Genomic DNA, 21,840 nt, shown 5'->3' on the forward strand with positions numbered 1-21,840 from the left:
TTCAATAACCTGATACGGTCACAGGCGCCTTCCCACAGCATCACTTGTCCAGCTAAAACATGTGCGTGTTGTTTTCTCCATTATCCCTCAAATCCAACCATACAATCCATTCCTAAGAGCTGCAGGAATCCACAGTAGTCATATTAGTAGTAATAGATTATTGATGATATTATAAAGTGTGTATAGTTCTACCTTTGGAAAATAACCTTAAGTTAAACTGACTTATATTGCACAAAAAAAATGCAAACCTTTGAATGTTTTTATGTATTTTTTTATTTTACATCAGTTTGTGGCTTATTCACATACATTATAAAAACATGACATCACTCAGGTCTTGATTTCAAAGCTTATTAGTTGTGAGGTTTAAAAAAAAAACAGTTTTTATTTTGCTTATGAGAAAAACACATTTATATAAACACTGAAAAAGAAAAGTACTAACCTCTAGTATATAAAGAAAAGAAAACTATCAAAAATAGGGTTCTTTGATATACATTGATGTGAATAATAATTATTAGTTACACGGCAGAATTAATAAGCTATACATGATGAATTTTCAAGCAAGGTCCACGTTGTGTGCGTTTCCATTGAGGCCAACATTCAGTCTATTAGGTGTGTGTGAGCCTGTAGATCTTATCCATGTAGATCAGCATTACATCTCAGAACAAACATAAATACACATAGAAAACATTACATGTTTTTTGTTAAACACAGTTAAATGAGTGGCAGTAAATTAGGAAAACACTGAAGTCTCCTGTCGTTAATTTATATTGTGTGTATAGTTTATAGATTCCTGTCTGCGTGTGTGTGTGTGAGAGATCCTGATACATTTATATTTGTTTTCAGTCCATTATAAAGAATTTGCAGTTGTTTTTTTTTTTAAATGATTATTATTTCATGTGAGCTGTCTGGTGTCTAAATAGAAAAGAGAAGGACATAGTAGAAAAACAGCTGCTGAATTAAATTTATAACATTAAGTAAAAGTAAAGAGTCAGTCCCCACTGGTCTCTCTAACACTACAAACTACACTAACTTTAAACTCACATCACTGAACCTAAACAGTTTTTGGTTTGCTTAGCTGGCTAATTAAGCTCGTAAAAGCTGTGAATTAATTAGGATATTTTAGATAAAGGAACAAGTGTTAATGTAAAGGATCGACTAGGAGCCACAACAAATTGTAGCCTGTACTTTACGGTTAATAAGACGACAGAAATATGATCAGACACATCACGTCCCTTTACACTGTGTCTGCTCGTTCCAGATTACACTGAATATTTTACCGTTTACGGGCTTGTAAACTGTCACTGGGCACCGTCTGAGAGCCGGTTTATCATCCACACACCACACTAGTCTGACTTTCTAACTATCTTTGAATTACAAAATAACAGTTTCAATCTTAGCTGAAACTTGGAGCCAACTATGTCCCAAACAATAATGGATATTTCTTATAATAACACTAATTTTATTGTGTCTAAATGTCCAAATATTCAGGGTGAGGATACACTAATCTCTTCAGTCTTTAATGGCAAACACAGCTGCAGCTGACAGCTACAGTGTGCATGTACAGGATCTGTTGTCCATAGGAAGTCTCTCTCCGTTCTCCGGGGGACTAGAGGGGAGTCTCCGGAGGGTTGTTCCTCCTCACCCGGGCTTTCCTGCTCTCCTGTTTCAGCTTCAGCGTGCGGAGTTTCTGCTGCCGGCGCTTCTCGCGGTACCACAGCTGCTCGCAGTAGTCGTCCACGCTCAGACTGTTGGTCCCCACCATGTGCAGGTCTTTGTAGCTCCTCAGAGGGAGCTGCTGAGGATGCTGGGACAGCCACGAGTTCCTGTGCCCCGACAGCTGAGGCGGCGGGTGAGCGGGCGCGGACTGGCCGAGAAACCCGGCGCCCGGCTGGTTGGGGCCGCGGCTCTGCTGGTGGCGGCTCGGGTGGAGGCTGTCGGTGGGGATGATGTGGACGCGGTACCGGGCCAGGACCTGGCTGTAGGAGTGCTCGTGGCTAACGCAGGTGTAGAGGCCGACGTCAGCCGGCTCCAGGCGTTGAACCAGCAACCCTCGCTTCATGTGGAGGGAGCGGGGGTCATCGCTGGGGGGGAGCTGGGAGCGGGAGAGGGAAAGTCACAGAGGTCATTTAGAAGAAAGGATGTTCTGATGTCCTGATAAGTCCAACCTGTGCTGGTTCTTTGTCTAAAAGTGTTCTACTTTTAGAAAACAGAAGCGGCACCTCAGGCTTTCTTTGGTGGTTTCCTGTGATATTTATTAGAGCATGCTGTAATATTTAATATTTATATATATATCTAATAACTAAACACTGAAGTTCAGGTGCAGCATTTGAAGATATCTACGTACAGAGGAACATAAAGCTTTTGTTACTGTAACTATACTGTAGGAATAAAAAGTTAAACACCCCAAAATCTGAGCAAGAAACAAAGAGAGCAAACTGTTCTCCACCACCTGAGTGGACAGTTCATCACCAGCTGATGTTTGCTGAGAGCATCAGGACTCACCTCCCTGCTTCCTTCGTGCGTCTGGCTGAGAGTTTGCTGCTGGCTGTCCGTGTGCTGCACCGTCCACCTGAGCTCAGCCTGCGCCGAGCGAGGGACGCACTCCAGGAAGGTGGCGTTTCCCTCCACGCCGTACACCACCTTCACCTCCACAGAGTCCGAATCTGACAGACAAAAGAGGAAAAAAACAAAATGGACGAGAGATCTTCAGCGTGAGTCTGAAAGAGGAGGGATCATAAACGAGCTCAGACAAAAGCAGATCGACAACATTTGATCTTTTACTTCACTGCCACCAACTTGTCTGGGAAGCAGAGAGAGGTGCAGTTACACAGAAGAGCCCCTAGAGGGCGCTCTCTGATAAAAGGTCTTTTAATGCCTATTCTCAGTCAACACATTACATGTTTGTATCTTAACTGAATACTGTGCTGCACATACTTTATACTAATTGTCTTTGTATACTGTTTTTGCACTTATCTTACACAAACATCTACAGGTTGAAATCAGATGTCAGTCAAACTTCAGATGTTCACCTCAGAGTGATTTTCAGAGGATGAAGCAGTTGTTTGTTATTGTTTTCTGGGGCGTTCACCAAGCAGTTTACTACCATTGTTTTAATTTCCCTCTTCCATTTCCACTCTGCTATTGTAAGCTGCAAACTCAAGAATCTGTATTTACACTACTCACTAAAAGTTAAGGGTTATTCAGCTTTCAGGTGAAATTTCAGGATGAACCTAAAATGCATTCTAACCTTTCCAGGTGAACTTAATGTGACCTTCTCTAAACCTTTGAATGCACATGTCCAACTGTTCAGTGTCTCAGTACTTTCTGCACCAGCTGCTGTTCTCTAACAAGAAGCTTAACAGCAACATTCACAACAGGTTTGATCCATGAATCCACCAATACATTTCCTGCTTCAGGTAGAATTGGTATTTAAACAGTCCTCCTCATCCTGCTGTTCACATTCTGACATCATGAGACCAAGACGACACCTAACAGTTGATCAGCAGCACCTCAACACTGGAGGCTTCAAACAGGAAGTCCTCAGACGGAGGTGTTCACTGAGCTTAGAGGGTCACAGAGTGTCATCAGGAGGTTGGAACAGTGATACAGAGACTGGAAGAGTCACAGAAAGGAGAGGAGTGGACGTCCTTTGGCCACGTCCCAATTTATTGAGACACTGAAATGTTTTGTTGTGGTATACCTACCACTGTTGGTAGATTTTCTTTAAATAAATTGTTTAAGATGAATAAAATCACCATTGCATGCTTCTACTTAAATGCCCTACTTTCATGATATAATATCACTGTAGCATTCACTTTTTACATTTTCCATAAATTTCACCTGAAAGTCGAATATCCCTAACTTTCTGTGAGTAGTGTATATAAATCTGCACACTGACTTTGTGATATTTCCAGTGCTTCACTGCTTTAGATCAAATAATGAACTGCAACATTTTTCTGATGGACACAATCTTAAAACCGAGAAACATCTTGTCCCATCATCTCCAGATGTTTTAGTGCCCGCGATGGCACTTCATAATCCGTGATCGATCACAGAGTGTGTGTGTGTGTGTGTGAGTGGAAATCCTCTGCAGGCACTGACCCAGCAGGCTGCTCCTTATGTAACTGATGGCAGGAAAATATTCTAAACGGAGACAGTTTATTCATATCAGACGGCGGAAATCCTTACCGTCCTCTGTGACCGGGCACTGACTCCACGGGTCGCCGTACTTTACATCCTGTCTCCGCGCCCGCCTGAGACACACACACACACACACACACACACACACACACACACACACACACACACAGAACAGGTCTGTTTTGTATAATCTCATCATTCACTTTACTGTGTTGTCTCTTATTTTAATCTTAATTACTGAATTATCTTCTCTCACTGTGCTTGTTTCCCGTTAAGTCACTGTTGGATCTAACCTCTTTGCTCATCACTCTATCATTATTCACTGCCTGTGGCTCTGCGATGTATGAAAACATGCTAAAAATGTTAATAACGTACCCTCCACTCTGCCTGTGACTGTGTGCAGCAGACAGCAGACTCATCGGTTAAACAACAGCTGACAGCAGCAGATAATGCTGCTGCCTTTAGATAAAGCTGTGGGGCTGCATTAAATCCTCCTCCTCACTGTTGTTACTGGGCTCTTGCCGACTCCTCGGGGGTGAAAATATGAAGCTACTGTGATTATGAATGGGGAAACACGGAGCGAGAACAGGCTGAGAAAATACAGCGTGTTGTTTCAGCCTCGGTAAAGAGTGTTGGCGTGTCTCCTTCTTGGTTCGACCTCCCTCCGTCGGCTTCTGACCCTGCTTCCCTTCCCCGCTCCCCCGTCCCCCCCTTTTCTTCCTTCATGCTCTGTCCATCATAACGCACCTGAAGGTGTCTCTGACCATTTGTCCATCATCCTTTTCTTCACCAGCTCTCACTTATTCCTTCCCTCCTTTCCTCTGCATTACTCATCACATTTACACTCTGATCTCGTCACTTAAAGGACGTTACCTCTCTCTCTCTCTCTCTCTGCTCATTTCTCCTCATCATTCTTTTCTCTCTCTCTAAATCTCTAAGATATCAAATCCAGCTGCTTTTTTTTTTTCTTTTCTTTTCTTAGATGGCATTCCCAAGTACGACAGTGTCTCAACCTGGCTCAGGGGATGCGACAGGCACGAGGTTTTACATAAAAGAGGCCAAACAAGAGCAAAAGACGGCCATGCAGAGTGGATGGCAGCTGTGTGAAGGGAGAGATGCAGTTTTTAACCCCTTACTGCCTGAATTTATTTAGAATTATATAAAAAAATTTATTATTTGTGTTTTTGCATTCAAGCAGATGCTAAATTAAGTGGAGATTGTTAATTTGAATATAGCATAGCATAGACTAGTACAATATAATAATAGTAGAATAAAATATTTATGCATATACGCATAGAATATATATGTATTTATTTATGTATGTATGCATCTATGTATATATAATGTATACACAGAAGATGGGATACAGAGGCCACCTCAGTTGCAGCAAGACCGGAAGAGGTTTGAGGCAACAAGGGGTTAAAGCGTGAACGCCCAGGTGAGCTTACGACCCCCCCACATCAGTGGATTTGGCTGCCCAGACAGCCTCGAACACAGTGGGGGGGCCTCACAGCAATTTATTAAGGTCAGTGCAGGTAAAAAAAATCATAACTTTACAAGTAAAAAAGATTATTAAGTCATAAATTTGTGAAAACAACTAAGAACTTCTCTGAGATTGAAGATCGAGGAAAAACCTTGAAAAAAACAAAGTTCCTGGGCTCCAATCACGAGTTCGTCCTTATTGCTAAATCAATCACAAAGTACAATTGTATTAGGTCATCCATTATGCAGGCATAATACACAGTGAGCCTCCTGTGTCGTAAATTTGTGACTTCAATCTTAGAGAATTTCTAATTCTTATCTTGGATATTTATGACTTTATAATCTCAGAGAATATTCTCTTGTAAATTTATGGCTTTAATCTTGTAATATCACCTCCTTCCCCGAGCTCTGCGATTCTTTTTTCTACCTACTTTTGACTTAATGAAGCAAAGACGATGATCCTGAGCATAAATTCTATTCAAGTGTTAATAAATAAATGAATAAATCAAGTCTTATTGGAGTTTCACTGTTAACATGTAATCTGACATATACAGTGAGAGTCGGATTTTACATCCAGTGTCAACCAACAGTAAAACATGTGAAAGTCATACCATAACTTATAAAAGCCATAACTCATGTAGGCTACAGACTTTTAAATCTCAAAGGGCAGCAACGGTGCCTGTCTGTGGGCAAAACCTAACAAATGTTTCCCCTCATTGGCTCCCCGAACATTTCAGAGTTGATCTTAAGATTTTATTGTTTGTCCGTGAATCACTAGGTGGGCTAGTGTCCTTTTACCCCCTCCTGTCCCGTCCCCCAAACTCTGCTCAGACGCTGCTACTATTATTTCTTCGCTTTTAACTGAGCCACTGTTCTTCATATCTGTCCTGTTGTTTTCATTGTTTCATTCTGATGGTCTTTGGGTCAACTGCTGTGTTTCATGAAAATAAAGTTTTATGAGGAAAGATCACAATTCAATGTTTTATTAGGGCCTAACTATTCAAAACGTGGGTTTTCCAGGATGTCTGGTCACTGTGAAACCAACATAGTGGGGTGGGAGGGGTCAAGTAGAGATATCTCACAAAGTCTGGAAAATCCATCCAACATATTTTAGTGTGGTGGACTGATTGACCTCTGAGCCATCAGTAGTGATGACATGGGTGGAAAAAAATATCTCTCAGTTTCACAGGCAGATGTATCATCCTGATTACCCCCCAGCGTGCCTCCCCTCCCCCAGCCTCTTTACCTCTTGCTGGTGGGGAAGAACCTGGAGCAGGTCTGTCCGTCCCAGGAGCAGTAGGGGTCTCTGGCCAGGCAGCACTCGGCGCAGTCGGTCCCGTATAACTCACACCTCTGGAGCCCCAGCTGGGCCACGCCGAGCTCACTGGACACATACAGCTGTTGCTGTGGAGAGAAAAACATTTCATCACAGTCCCGTAGGTTCACCGTACGTCATACTACTGTTACAGCGAGGAGGAGACACTCTGGTCCATGACAGAAATACAATAACTCCCACTACAGCATGTTTCTTCTTCACATGTCAGAGCAAATTTATCTGAGTATCTTAACAAAAAAATGAAGTCAGAACAAAGTTGGGCCCATTTTTCTTTCCCCTGTTTATGAATATGAACAGAGCTTCACTGAGCAGACTTAGCTGACTTCTTTATGTTTTTTTTTAATGTTTGGAAGCATAATGGTTATTTTTTCTGAGTGACACAAAGGATTTAATCTTGTTCAGTCATAACCAAAGTCACTGTCCCATTCTTCAACCCATCAGATCTACTTTACATGTGTGTGTAACTGCACTGAAAAAGGGGGCCGTAAAAATCTGTGTTTCGCGTTCAACTTTGTGAAGTGTCGTTGGGTACGTCCTCTGAATGAACACACAGGCAGACAGAAAACAGGAGGACGGACAGGAGGACAGACAGGAGGACACGTGGACCTACTCTTTTGGTGGACAGCTCCATGCTCAGGATGGGAGTGGGACTCTGCAAGAGGGAAAACGGATGAAATTAGAAACCAGCTTTCACACACTGAGTGTAATAATACATAAGGACATGGATAGATGTTTATCATTTAGGATGACCGTTGATGTTTTTGTAGGAGACTTCAAGTTAGGTGATAAACCTCATGTGATAAATGGGACTGTTTCACGTCACGTCACGTTGAAAATGCTTATATCTGTCATGCTGGGTGACTGGAAATCGACCAGTTCTGTTGTTTCGGTACGAAGAAGAATCAGGACGTAACTGGACAAAATCCACTCATTTAAAAATCATTAAAGAATGAATTGAAGGAATGAATTAAAACACAAAAGGCATAAAAACACATTCAAATTCCTGAGCATGAAACACTTGAAAGACACACACAGTGACAGACAAAACCAACAGCACCAGTTAGCGTCTGCTGAATCAAAGAAATCCCCCTGAAACCCCAAACCTGACCGACTAATGTAACGGAGCCGGGCGGCACTGCTCTTCAACAAAAGCGATATTTCAGCCTCGCAGAGGTTGAGGAATGCCTCAGAGCTCCGCCAAAGGCTTTCAGGTCACGGCAGCTACTCAGATTAGAAATCTAATGAGGCTCTTTTTTCCTTTCGGAGGGCTGAATTACCTCCCAGATCCATTTTTATAGCTCACTGATGCGTTTCAGCATTTCTCAAAGGGAGTAAATGACCCCTGACCGCTGTGAGCGGAGGGGTCGGACTGAAGGAGGAGGGAGAGATAAAGGAGGATATGATAGAGGGCAGGAGGACAGGTATCTGTACAGTGATCTGGCTATCCTGTGTCCCGTCACAGCCGACAAACGGCGTCTCCACTTTGAAGCCTCCTCCGCCTCAGTCCCAGCCTTCAGTGGACAGAGAGCCATGAAGCAAACACTGCGGCTTATTGTGTCGCTGTACAGTCGATGCCTGCCGGGTTACTCGTGCCCGTGTTTTGGCTGAGGCTGGTGGAAATGGGTTAGTTCCTGTTTGAGTCTCAGTTGTAAGTAAACAGGCAGCGTGCATCTGGTATCCTGTTTGTTTGTGGCTGTTCTGGCATGTTGTGGTTTTCTTCCTTCCCTTCACCTGTGCTCCGCTTGAAAGCTCTCTTAACCTTATTTCCTTATTTTATATTCTCTCTCGCTTCATTTATTTCCTCTCCTCCACATGTTCTCATCTATTTCTGTCTCCTTTTTTTTTGTCTTTCTGGATGTCTCATCTTTTTTCTCCTAGCTGCCCTCCCTGTTGGCTTATTTACATAGAGGACCTTGGGAAATATGTGCCCTGCTATCTGTTTTTTTCTGTTATTCCAGACAAATATGTTCCATTGGAAACAACATGCAAGGCCTCACACAGCACACGGTACACGGCTGACACCAAAAAGAGCTCTGTGGTTTTAACCATAAAAGTCCTGCATGTGTTTGGCTGTGCGGTGGGACCTCTGAGGTTCTGTGGGATAATGTGAACAGAGAAAATATACTACAAAACCCCCTCCTGGTTAAAAGTGTTGCCACTTCATATGTTAAGTTATTCAGGACACTTTATTGACAGCTGTTTCCCACCTGGAAGACGGAGAGCTCCTCCAGAATGATCTCCTCGGTGTCCCAGTTGTCTTTGATGACCGACACGGCCTTCACCACCTTCCCGTCATCTGGGGGAAAAACCCAAAACAGAACATTTACTTATACGTCAGTACACACATAATGTGCACACACTGGTGCACTAGGTCTGGTCTGTTCACTCAGGAATAGTTTTTGAAGTGAAACAGTGGTTCGTTGGTGAAACCTGAATTACAAGTTAAATGGTGAATCCTCTGAGCTCAAGAATGAGAGCGAGGGTGATGAAAAAGATTTGAATGAATTAAAGGTTGGATTAATGGCCCACAGAATGAGTGAATACGTCGGTAAGCGAAAAACAGATGCAGCTTTTGTTGTCATTGTCTCTTTCATACGTTTTTTTCACAAGACAGTCGCACAAATCTTGTAATATTGCACAATATAGGCACGACTGTACTAGTTTCCTGTTATTCTACATTTCTGTGAAACATATTAATCTTGAAAGATTCACCAATTTTGAAAAGCTCTCATGAACAATATTAAGGGATTTCAGCTGCTTTCCCTGGAGGATCAGCTTTACACCAGCTTCCTGATGCAGCTTTTTTTTAGCATAATTTTCACCATGTGTCCGTCTCCTCCTCGTAGAACCGCCTCAGCGCTCCCCAGATCGCCTACATCGCTGCACAGTTGCCTTATGGGGCGTGTTTAGGGACGAGACAGTGGCAGTAGTAGTGGTAGTGAGCTGTGATTGCTGCATCAGTAAGCTGGAAATATGGCCAACGTGAGATACCAGGGGTCTGGGTGACTAAGCATTCAGTTGCCGTGGTGACAGAGGATGTGCACTCTATAGTGGTAACCGTGGTAATGGAGGAATCCAGAAACTAATGAGAGAAACTTCGGGGAGGTTTTATGGGAATTTGTCCACTAGAACGACTGTTACAGTGAATCTACACACCACATGCACGGTACGTACATTCACTCAGCATGTACTGTACTAAAACACACACACACACACACACACAATGCCAGGATGCTCCCAGGGAACCTCATTAAGCACACAGAGCTCACTGTGGGAAATCTCCCGTGTGTGTTTGTGTGTGTGTGTGTGTCTTCAGATGAGTCTGTCAAACAAGCCCGCCCTACATGGACTAATGGTGTTCGGGGACGTCTGTGACCTTTGTAACGTTTTATTTCAGGGTCAAGATAAAATCTGGTAGCGCTGCGCTTGCGCTCGTCTCACAGCACAAAGAGTCTCGACCCAATAAGGCAAAAATAGTTGAGGAGCGACCACAAATCAAGAGTCAACTCAGGCTTGAAAAGGGCCTCAGAAAGCTGCTGTACGTGTCTGTACTACATGAAACATCTCCAAAATATGTAGCCTGTAAAAACACTTTACTCAGTGTTTATTCTGCAGCCAGCTGTGAGTTCAGCGACATTTTGACGCCAACTTTTCTGTCAGTCAAGGCTAACATGTTGCTAATACAACAGTATAAGTTATATAAGTATAACGGTTAAATTACTGTCGGGCTACTGTGGTGTTTTACTTTCCTTCTTTTACTCTGTGTGTGTTTATACTTACTAGATTAACTACTGTGTTTTTACTTCCTATGGGGACTGAATATCTATCCTTTTTTGTTATACTTACTTACTTTAAAAACTTAATTCGGATTGGTCAGTCATTCTGCAGCCTGTTATTTCTGTATCACAGATGGATAACAGACTGTTGCTACGGGCATCGTTCTGATGGTGGAAGCCATAACATCTTTTTTTAAATCAATGAAACCATTTTAAGTCAGTACTCTGTTTCTTTAGTATGAAGCCGCCTCATAAGCAGCTTCGCTTCACATCGAGGGTCCTGCATCACCCCATCTAGACATGTTTGCTCGCTTTACTCAGAGTTCAGTCTGTTAAACTTCTAAAATTGAGAGACTCTCCAGTGTCCGGTCCAACGTGCACTGATGTTTTGAGAGGCAGATTCTGATCTGATTGCAGCTTAATTTCTTATCAAACATTATCTATTTGTAATTTGTGATTGCTGCCATTGAGCTTGTTGAATACTGTCACAGCTGAACGGCTGTCTTCACCCTTAGCTGTGGACGTACACACACAGTGAGGGTAGAAGATGTAGATGGTGCAAACTGATGATGTTGTAGATTTTTATTTTGTGATGAAGATCCATCACTTTGGGCCCAAACAACCTGATTCAGACTGGAAATGAACTTTTGTCCTGAAGAAACACGTAAACACACACTCCAGTCCCTCCAGTCCAGCCAGTCCTGTACTGGTGGCCTCTCAGGACTCCACTGGAGCCACGGGGAGTTAATGTTTCTTTCCAAGCACACAGTAATGAGTGATGGATGTGTGACAGGGTTATAGCAATTCTCCCTTTTCCTGCTTTAAATACCTTCCTAAACATTTTTTTAACATTCAGCCTGAACTTTCACACTCTCGTGTGAAGGCCACCAGGTTTCCACATCTGACTTCTAATTAGCACGTCAGTTATGACCTTGTAGTTAATATTTAAGACCTTCAGTTAGTGGAGGTCTGGGTTCAACACTCTGGGAAGCTCAGATTCATGGATCTGCTCCTCTGCATACCAGACGTCTCTTCAGAGAGTTTCACACAGTTTTGCTCGAAATGAATTTAGAATTTAGAAACTTACAACAGAGGAGGTGATTTCTTTTTTCTTTGGATTACACAAAGTGCTTCAAAAACACAAAGACACAAATGCACACTTGGGAAGAAACAGGAAATCACACGAGTGTAAACTTTCGTGAAACTGTGTCACTGAGCTGCTTCTCAAGTCCAAAGGGTCCCAAAGTTTAGGGCCTGCTACCTCTAAAGCGAGGAAGAGCCAACAAACCCTCAGAGACCTGCTGCTAATGTACAGCTGCTGTAGATCTCTAATGGAGGCACGTGTCTGACCATGCAGAGCTCTATAAGTCATCATGGATTGGATTCTTAATTTGATTGAGAGCCAGTGAAGAGAAATCAAGATCACATGGTACCTTTTCATCTAGAGCGCAGCAGCAGCATTTTGGGTGACTTGTCAACAACCCAGGGATGCTTTGCTGAGGCAGCTGAAGAGGGAGTTACAACCGTCTCCACGGGATGAAATACAAGCGGTTACTGTCATTTCCAGATTCAGATTCAGGTTTGACTCTGGACCACAGATCGTGGTGTAGAGTACAAATAGTGCAGTGAACGTTAAGCACAAACGAGGTCATTTAAAGAGAAGCAGAACGTCACTCAAAAATGCACCTGGCTTACATACTACCTTTGGTTAAGTTTAAACATAGATGGATGACTTTTGGCAGGCACTTCTTTCTGTTCACAACAGTACTCGTTATTCATCCACCAGACAGTGGTGATTACATAAATGACAAAACCCTTTATTCCTTTTCAGACTTTTGTATCTTCTGCTATAAAAACACAGAAAGTAGATACTTTCCAAACTTTAAGTCCTGTTTAAATTCACAATATATATTCACACGATGACTCTGGAGCTCAGGATGCCACTCCTGCAAAAACCTATATTTCTGATCCATCTCCAAATGAGCCACGGTGGGCAGGAACGAGTCAAACACTTCACATGTTGGTCCAGAGTCAAGACGAGACTGAGCCGGGCAGGAAGTTCCTGAACTGTTTGTAAGCACTGAACTGTAGGAAATGATCTTTCATCCAACGTTTAGGCAGTTAGTTAAAACATTTTGAGGCTGATCTGTGATATATAATTGAATATCATCTGCGTAGGCTTTTAATGGAAGTATTTAAAGATGCCACTTAACGTTTCTAAGATGACAAAACACAGTTAAAACAGCAGCATTAATAGTCAAAACTGACTTAGAAAGCCACAACTCAACCCAGTGGGTGACCTCAGAGTAACCTGCAGACTTTTCAAAGGTATATTTTACCTTTAGAGTAAACCAACGTGATGTGAGCACGTGGCTGAGCAGTATGATATGTAAAAAGAAGGGACATTATCAGAGCACTTAAAAGAGCAGAAAGAGCATTTATCAGGCAGGTAAATGAGCAGTTGATGGGGGGATGAGAGATGTTGGAGAGGAATCCACTTAGAGGAGATGTATGGAGCCATGGGAGCACCTCTGGCCCCTCGGCCTGTCACCAGCAGTTAAATAACCTCCACCATTTATCACACACACACACACACACACACACACACACACACACACGAGCTGTCAAACACACACACACACACACACGAGCACAGCATAGTAAATACCTACATACAGATTCAGGTCATTCACACACACACACACACACACCAGGTTACTGCAACACACATACATACCTGCAGACACACGTGTATATGCTGACACACTGATACACACACACACACACACACACACACACACACACACTTACAGAGACCAGACACACTCAAGAACCCGTTCACCCTGTGCTGAAGTGTTGCTTTGGGATAAAACAGTAAACCTGTCTCCACTCTCCACCTTCACAGTGATAATGAATGAACACAGGATGTTTACACACAACAAACGAACGAATGAACCACATAAAGGACATTTTGCTGCTTTAAAAGATGCTTTAACTCTTTTTTTAGAAAGAATTCTGTCCTGTTGGTTTCCTCTATTTAACCTCCCTATTTTTTCTGTGGAAAAAATAATAACCTTCCTACTTCTGAAAAATAAGATCTTTTAACAAAACTGACTAAACCCTAAGAGACTCTTCTCTCCATCTGGATAAAAGACATTGTTGTATCTGTTTCTCAAGTCATCACTGCGTTCCCTGTTTGTGGAGCCAGAACTGACAACGAGTTATTTTCTTTGGTATGTAAAGTGACATAAATAAAGATAAATCATTAGTGACTGTAAAATGTATTTGTCTTTACTGTCTCACATCGTTGGCTGTGTATCACATCGGCCTCAGTGATGGAGATGCACGTCCCTACTGAGATATTTTGGAAAAACAAACATTTTCCTCTGAGCTTCTGTGTCATCCACATCCACACGGCGTTTTAGGTCACCAAGGGGCTGAGTTTGTTGCTCTTGGGAAACGATGACCTTAATTTGTGCCCATAATTGTTTTGCGTGATAAGCACACACCTCAAACGACTACAGCCAGTTCACATTTGGTTGGCACTGCTGGGTCTAACTACAAGTTTACACCTCGACTTAGCACTCTTACACAACTCCACAGAGAGTCCAGTTTAAAGTTCACCAGAAACAACAGTTTTGGATCATTTTATCTAAATAAGATAAGTTCACTAGGCTCAGAACGCTCTCGTGTATTTTACGCATCAGTGACGTACACTATCGCCACCTACTGGCTCATTTGCTTGGATTCATCATGCTCTCTTGTGGACGGAGATGTTGTGCAAAACAAAATCTGTTTAGAAAAATATCCCTGTATGTGAGAACAAGGTCTTATTTTCTCATCTCCCAATTCCTCCCTCTCTTCCCTCCCCCTCCTCACCTGTGCCCAGGTGTAACACGTCGTACGCTCCATCCTCTGCGTCCACCCTGTCCACCACCACCCTCTTTAGCATGTAGGGGGCGTTGACCTGGGTCAGAATGGGCCTCCCGCCCAGAGGCAGCACGGGCTCCCACATCAGCTGGTGCTGCCGCATGAAGCTCACCACCTCGTCTGGGAAGTCCTTGGTGGACTTGTGGAGCGCGTCGTAGGTCTCACTGGGACACTGAGAGACACATCACAGAAATATAACCAGTCTGAACATCAAATCAAGGTGCCGAAGGTGTCAGACGTTTCTGGTTACAGTTCAAATTTGCCATTAAAGAAAAGTTTCTGGGAGATTATCCAGAACTTTATTACATTTTTATCCTGTTTCTGTCTTACATCTGTACACATTTGTTGATAGTGCTTTGTATTTTATGGTTTCTTTGCTATTACTTGTTTGTATTTGTTTTTAACCACCATTTGTGAGAGGCAGATATGCTGAAAGGACTGATACACCGATTGATGATGATGATGGATGAGCAGAGGAAGAGGAAACGTGCAGCACAGAGAACTGAGTTGAATTAGAGAATATTTTAGACGTGTCAACACTTTGTGTGCGGTGAGTCAGCGATCAGAGGTTGTGACCAAAGTATCTCTTCATTTTACTTTTAATCATTGTGCCTGACCAACACACACACACACACACACACACACACTGACGTGGCTGACCTCTTCTGCAATCAACCACATGATGCAAAACCACTCCACAGAGCAGCGAATTCCCCAACCGGGAGAATGAAATAACACCTGACACACTCAAACACTAAAACCTCGGCCTTCCTGACAGGTTGAAGTTTCCCAGAGGAGTTCACTGCTGTGGTGTTAAATCACCAGACTTTAACCCCCTCACAGCTTCGGCAGCTTGTTTTCATTAGTTGTGTTTGGAGTCTGATCTCATAGTTATTCACACACACATAAATACCATCCTGTCATCAGCGTATTTACAAAGAATTACAGACTGTGAACTTTAATGAGCGACTGAGCGACACCTTACCCTGTCCTCAGGGGGTCTTTTTCACAAACTGCACCTTGCAGGGAGTTTTAAAAGATGCAAGGATTTTAAATATCTCAATTTTGATTTTTAATGCTAAAAGCAACAAAACAACATATTTGAAAAAAACTCAAAAGTGTCTTTGTTGTGCTGCATGATCCACTGACCTCACTTTAATGATGAGATCACATAAAAAGTGCCTTTTTAACCCTTTTTTCCTGTCCCAGCTGTCTGTCCTTTTTCACTCAAACACGTGTCTCTATAAGTGTGATACTCTCGGATTTATTTCAAGTTTAGCTCCAGAGAAAGCAACACAATGCTGTTTTTGAACTGTAGTGGGGGTTAAGCGGAGAAATATAATAAAACCTGGTTACAAACCTCTCTGCATGACTAACTACCACTAGAAATAAGTCTTTTTTTTCTGTGTGACCTCCATCAAGGTGAAGACGGGACAGCGGAAAATGTCTGGCGGGTTGGTTTCCTTTTGTTGTTTCTAGTGTGCACCTCGCTGTGTGTGCATTCCCAAAGTTAGATGAGTTAGTGAAATTAGTTAGTGAAACACTGGTGTGAGTTTTGAAGTTATTTAACTGATAAAATGCTGCAGAAGTGTTAAAATAAGCCTGTTTTACATGTTTGTAGGATATAATAAAGTCTGGGTTTGCAGGTTATGAGAATACCTTGGTGTCTGTATTTACTTACAGTGCCGGGTCTCGGATAGGGGATGCGGCCCTTGTACTCCACCCAGCGATAGTCTGGACCCTCTTTGTGGGCAAACGGCCCGTTGAAGGCAGCTCGGATGGACGCCATGGAGAACACACACACAGCTGAGCCCCGAAATATGGAGCTGTAGGAGGAAGAGGAGAAGTTGATGCTGCGGTAGAGAGGTTCAGTGGGTGAGGTTAGGAGGTGTGAGGGAGAGGGTGAGGAAGAAGAAAGGGAAACAAATAAGGGAGAGGGTGAAGAGAAAAGAAGAACCAATGTATTCAGAGTGTGATGCTGATACTCAAAGCGAGAGAGTGAGAGAGAAAAGGAAAAGATGGGGAGCAGGAACAGAAGAAAGACAATTAAAGAGGACAGAAAACAGGACAGCAAGGAAAGATAAAGTAGGAGGGAAGGAAGGAAGGAGGGATGGGAGGAGAGGAGAGGAGAGAAAGAGGAGGTGGGAGTGCTTTATTGCATCAGGGTTACAATAACACAACCAGCTGGGCCTCTTCACCTCTGACCCTGACACCCACCCTCACCCGACCTCTGGCCCTCCGTCCTGCTGGGCGTGCACGTGCCGGCCGGGCCGTGAGCGTGAGCGTGAGCGTGAGCGTGCATGTAAAGGGGGAGGAGATCCTCCCAGCGCTCTGCTGCTCCTCCCCAGCTCAGTATCTACAGACGATTCCCTCCATCACCAAAGCACACATCGTTCCTTCTCTCTTTTTTTGACTACATTTGATTTGATGTGTGATTTGTTACAGTTTTCAGATGGTGGCTTGTTCTTAACGTTGGATTAAGTTATGCAAATGAAAAACAGGAGAAATATCAGGTCACCTATTTCCATAGATGGTGTGCAACAATGAACACGTGTTGACAGCAGGGTTTAAACATACTGCAGAACTTTTTTAATGTCTTTACAACAGGAGTGTCTGGAGACCATCATACTACGAGAGGAGACCATCCTCTTTGTCTCCTGCTCCATTTCTCAGTAAACGTGTGTGAAAACACACCGTTTAGATTTGGCTCCCTTTATGATGTCATGAGGGGGATCTGTTGATCATGTGACCTCCTAATGCCCCTCAGCAGGCCGACTGAACCCATCTCGCTGTCCACCATTGTTCTCTCCTCTCTAACTCGATGTGCGGAAGACGAGAGCGAAGCAGGTCAAGTGTTCTGCTCCTCTAAAGGTGAGCCAGAGCCAGCGTTAGAGTCTGCTGTGGGAAAACTGTGCTCTTTCTCAACATTAAACCATGTAAACCTGCTCTAGTAGGACCTGCAAATAGGTAACTAAGCACGTCACTGTTAAAGGACAGAATTATAATGAATGTATGCATATATAAAGTTTTCCACTGAATCTAAACATGCAGTAAATATACTGTCCTGCTGAGCGTTTTCTTACCTGGATGTACTGAAGACACCATAGATGGTCGGGTTCTGAGGGTCCTTGGTCTCCAGGACAAAGATGTCCTCTAGAAAAACAGAGGGACTGTTTTAAAATTCAACATTATGAATCAAGTTTTCTGAGAATCTGAGGATGCCTTTAGATCAGGGATGTGAAGTGTGTCAGGTGTGCACAGGTCAGGTGACATTTTTAAACAATGTTGACAAGGATTCAATTATTCAGCCTCGGATTGTTTTCACCATCTGTGTCGTTCATATTAACTGGAAATGTTTGGCTCTCATTCTACATTGTTAAGAACCGACCCGACGCATTTAAATTGCCAAATAAGGACGGGGGATTATTCAGAGAGAGTTTATAGCAAGGAAGGAAGGGAAAGGAGGTGAGGGAGGAGTTACCGAGCTCATCAAACTGTGTGTCGACTCCGGAGGGGCCGGGGACAGAGCAGACCAGCCTGGCTTTCAGGAAGGTGGTCCAGCGGTTGATCAGGCTCCTCTTTCCCCCAACGTCATTCTGGGTGGACGGGGAGAAGACAGAGGTGGAGTGAGAGGATGAGAGGACAAAGAGAAGAAGATGCTCCTATATTTTGCCCAGATTAAACCCAGATTACTACAACTGTCGAGTACAAATCTGAGGTACTTCTACTTCACTCACAGGCTTAACACACAAACCATGAGTGTAAAAGACATCGCTCCTGCCTCCATCACCAGCTCCCATCCCATCGTACCTTGCAGACTCGAGCCACGCGGCTGTACACCCTCTTGTCCCACTGTCCGGCCTCCACCGCCCTCTCCTTGAAGAAGAAGTAGACCTTGTCGTCGTCCGGACTGTGAGTGTCAGGGATGGAGAAGGAGCCCACAAACTCCGGCTCTGAGACGGGGACGGGTCAGTGTTAGCAGTGTGTGACAGTGTGTGTGGTAATCTGTGATAGTCAGTCACTGGGGTCTCCATGGTGATAAATTATTATAGGATTATGGGAGAGAAGTAAAAAGTAAAACAAAAACAGAAAAGCTGTTTGGTGCAGGATGGAGTTAAATCTGAAGTGGAGCTATATGAGGCACTTCTCCACTTTCTACAGTGGATGGCGGCCGGCACGCCCCCAGTTTGGAGCCGCAGGCCTATGTGCTACTGACGGGGGCAGCAGGAAAATGGATCTTACGTTGCCATCAATGGGTCCTTTCGATGGGGGAAGTGAAGCCGTTCTCTCTTTATCTTCCATTGCTTCAAAGCCACCAGACTCCATTAACAAAAACAGCAATTTCACCTTGCAGAACGTGGGAGTTCACTGTGCTACTGCTGCCTCGATCCATGCTTTAACTCATTTTTTACAATTCTGACCCAACCATTTAAAACAAACACGACAAACTAACCGATCGGTGCTCTGCGATGTAAAATTACTGGTTTTGTTGGTGGAGTTTGGTGGCTTTGAAGAGAAGAGAGAGCTGCTTCAGTTCCCTGTTGGAAAGACTGTTTGATGAAAGTGGTGAAAGTATTTTAAATATATGGTCTGATCAAACTGATTTCTTAGGTGACTAAACTACATTTCTCTGCTGCCTCCATCCACAGCAGTTCATCACTTTGTACTCCTGCCTGCTGATTTATACCTCATGCAGTCACACTTGAAATAATCCAAACTGTCCCTTTAACACCGGAGCTTCTCACCATTGAGCCAGTTGTGATCGTAGGCTTCAGTCCGGATGTAGTGTTGACTCCTGCCGTGGACAGACGTACGGAAGATCGCAGCGTTGGCCCCCATGAAATCTACTGAGGTACCTGCATAAAGTTCACCATCTGCAAAAAGGAAGGGAGGAAGGAAGGAGGGAAGGAAAGAAGGGATTAAAATGTTGATTCTCCTACTGAGGGTGGTTACATTAGTCGACCAATGCCAGCTGTGCCAATCCACAGCAACACTTTCATCATAACGGAAAACGGAGTAAAACTGTTCAAATGTGTGCAGCTCTCTCTAGTTTGATCAAACACTAAAGTCACACTGTGAGGAGTCACTTTCTACTGAAACTACTCATTTATCAGTACTCTGCTTCATCACCAGAATAGGACTCCTTCGTTATGAATTCTTTTAAAAGTTTCTTTAGTGTCTTGAGAAGTTTGTTGTGAATTGACAGTATATAGATAAAGATTGACTGATTGATTAAGCACATAGACAGTATCCTCCATGTTGTTTTGGGATCCTGCAACTTTAAATATACATTATATCACATTAAACATTCATATTCATAAACGACTCCAAATAATGTGAGTGTTATCTGAGGTCATTTACAATAAAAGGGTGTCGACGAGGGGAAATACTTTCATAATCGATTATCCAACCGTGACTTTAGGATTTCTTTATTTCTTTGACTAAAATCTCAACATCTTCCTTAAATGGTATTTTTGAATCAAATGTAAAATCCCTCGACACAGAGCAGATCGCCCCCCCGAGGCAATAAAACATTTACAGCACATGTGTTCACTGTACACAGCCATTATTCATCACCTGTGCAATGAAGGAGCCAACAGCTTTTTTAAGTCACGCTCTGGGGCTCCAGGTAATAACTCTGAGCAACGCTTATAAACATCTAAAGGGCCTGTAACTAAATGATGCAATCATCTCCAAACACGGAGAGTAAAAACATTAAATGTGTATTTACATAGTGAACGCAGGCACCGTCAGGACGCTGCTGAGATATAAATACTTACATACACAGTCACGTGTAAATGTAGACGCCTCCCGGGTTTATTGTAATAAAGATGTTTCAAAATAAGATGACTAATATTAGAAAAACACAGAAATATGATGGTGGTTTTATAAGTAGGCGACCTGCGGCATGTTAAACAAACAACTGTTCCTTCAGTAAGACCAAGCAACACGACAGATCAATTCAACAGGCGCTCTGTAAGTCTACCGCTCATCTTCTTAAATATCAGACTCCCAGAAGCAGGCTGGTTTTGGTTTTATGGGATTCTCTTTGTCCAAAGAATCCAAATGTAGTTGATGTGCTTTGTGTCCGTGATGTCGCACGGGGCAACAGCTGACGTCGGCATGTGATGTAACTGAAGCGGACCACACACGCCACAGCTGAACGGACGATCAGCGGCGAGGAATGAGACAGTGGTGGGATTGTACGCTGCAGAACATTAGTGTCACCAGAAATATGAAAACGGCTGTTAGGGAGTGACAGCAAGTGATTTAATATACCCACTGTGTGTGTGTGTGTGTGTGGGTGGACACACAGTATATTATGTGTGGACTGGATGAGACCTACCAGTCAGTCTAGCAGTGAAGGGCTCCCTCGGACTGAAGGGACATTTTCCTCTGCCCGACTCCACTGTTTGAGACAACATGAACGACGGCTCCTAGGGAGAGAGAGGGAGGGAGAGAGAGAGAGAGAGAGACCACACACAAACACAGAATGACAGATAAACAGGAGCACAAAGAGGAAACTGACTCTCTGCTTCCACTTTTTCTGATCTTCTTTTAGAAAACAGGGACTGACTGAGTCTCTGCTGCTTAGAACTGATGTTTTAAACGTGTTGTGAATAAACGTCTGGGGGCAAACCTCTTCGGGGCTGCATGAGAAATGTCTCAGTTTGACATCACTTTGTCTATATGTGGACAATAATCTGCAGGAATAAGAAATCAAATGCAGATTTGTGCTTTAAAATCTAACAAAAACAAACATTCCTTTTCAAACTTAGCACAGGCTACACATAAGGTTCAGCATCTGTGGAATAAGACTGTGACTGTCTTTATTAACTGGACCGATAAATGCTTGACTTCCTCGTTACCTCTGCGTAGTGGCCCAGGTGCAGGTACGTGCACTGTGGATGGAAGGCCCCGGTGCCACAGGCGTAAACGTGGGTCTTATTGAAAGGCTGCAGCAGCCGCACAAAGTTGGCACAGTCTGTCTGGAAATGAACAAAACACAATAGAAACGTGTTAACATTTTGTTTTGATGTTCTATTCTGAGCAGAAAGACGTCTCATTGTACGAATCAAGAGAGATAAGAGAAACACACCTATTGTGCTAACTTAGCTTAGCATAAAGACCGCTGGCCAACAGCGACACAGTCCACCTTACAGCCCCTCTAAAGCT

At 43.3% G+C, this 21,840-nt stretch overlaps 1 protein-coding gene across 1 annotated transcript; it reads right to left on the reverse strand.

Annotated features, from left to right (window-relative positions):
• Nucleotides 1–1,083: 1,083 nt before the first annotated feature.
• LOC139211254 (semaphorin-3D) lies at nucleotides 1,084–21,575 on the reverse strand. Its single transcript, XM_070841544.1, has 14 exons — nucleotides 21,534–21,575; nucleotides 21,011–21,101; nucleotides 19,410–19,538; nucleotides 18,475–18,617; nucleotides 18,146–18,260; nucleotides 17,748–17,817; nucleotides 16,346–16,490; nucleotides 14,614–14,836; nucleotides 9,166–9,254; nucleotides 7,569–7,610; nucleotides 6,869–7,026; nucleotides 4,189–4,253; nucleotides 2,503–2,663; nucleotides 1,084–2,092 (listed from the first exon to the last, which is right to left on the reverse strand). Exons 2-14 carry the CDS (start codon nucleotides 21,087–21,089, stop codon nucleotides 1,607–1,609), a joined length of 1,905 nt encoding a protein of 634 aa, XP_070697645.1. The 5' UTR covers nucleotides 21,090–21,101; nucleotides 21,534–21,575; the 3' UTR covers nucleotides 1,084–1,606.
• Between the last annotated feature and the right edge of the window lie 265 nt (nucleotides 21,576–21,840).

This window comes from Pempheris klunzingeri, chromosome 2 (assembly GCF_042242105.1).
Source record: "Pempheris klunzingeri isolate RE-2024b chromosome 2, fPemKlu1.hap1, whole genome shotgun sequence".
NCBI lineage: Eukaryota > Metazoa > Chordata > Actinopteri > Acropomatiformes > Pempheridae > Pempheris > Pempheris klunzingeri.

Bases quoted from the DNA above. Each gene is read 5' to 3' on its own strand.
- LOC139211254 (XM_070841544.1), bottom strand. From the start codon at position 21,089: ATGTTGTCTCAAACAGTGGAGTCGGGCAGAGGAAAATGTCCCTTCAGT. The intron at 17,818-18,145 runs GTAACTCCTCCC...CTGTTTTTCTAG, and splicing joins CACACAGTTTGATGAGCTCG to AGGACATCTTTGTCCTGGAG. The intron at 7,611-9,165 runs GTGGGAAACAGC...TCCCTCTTGCAG, and splicing joins AGGAGCTCTCCGTCTTCCAG to AGTCCCACTCCCATCCTGAG.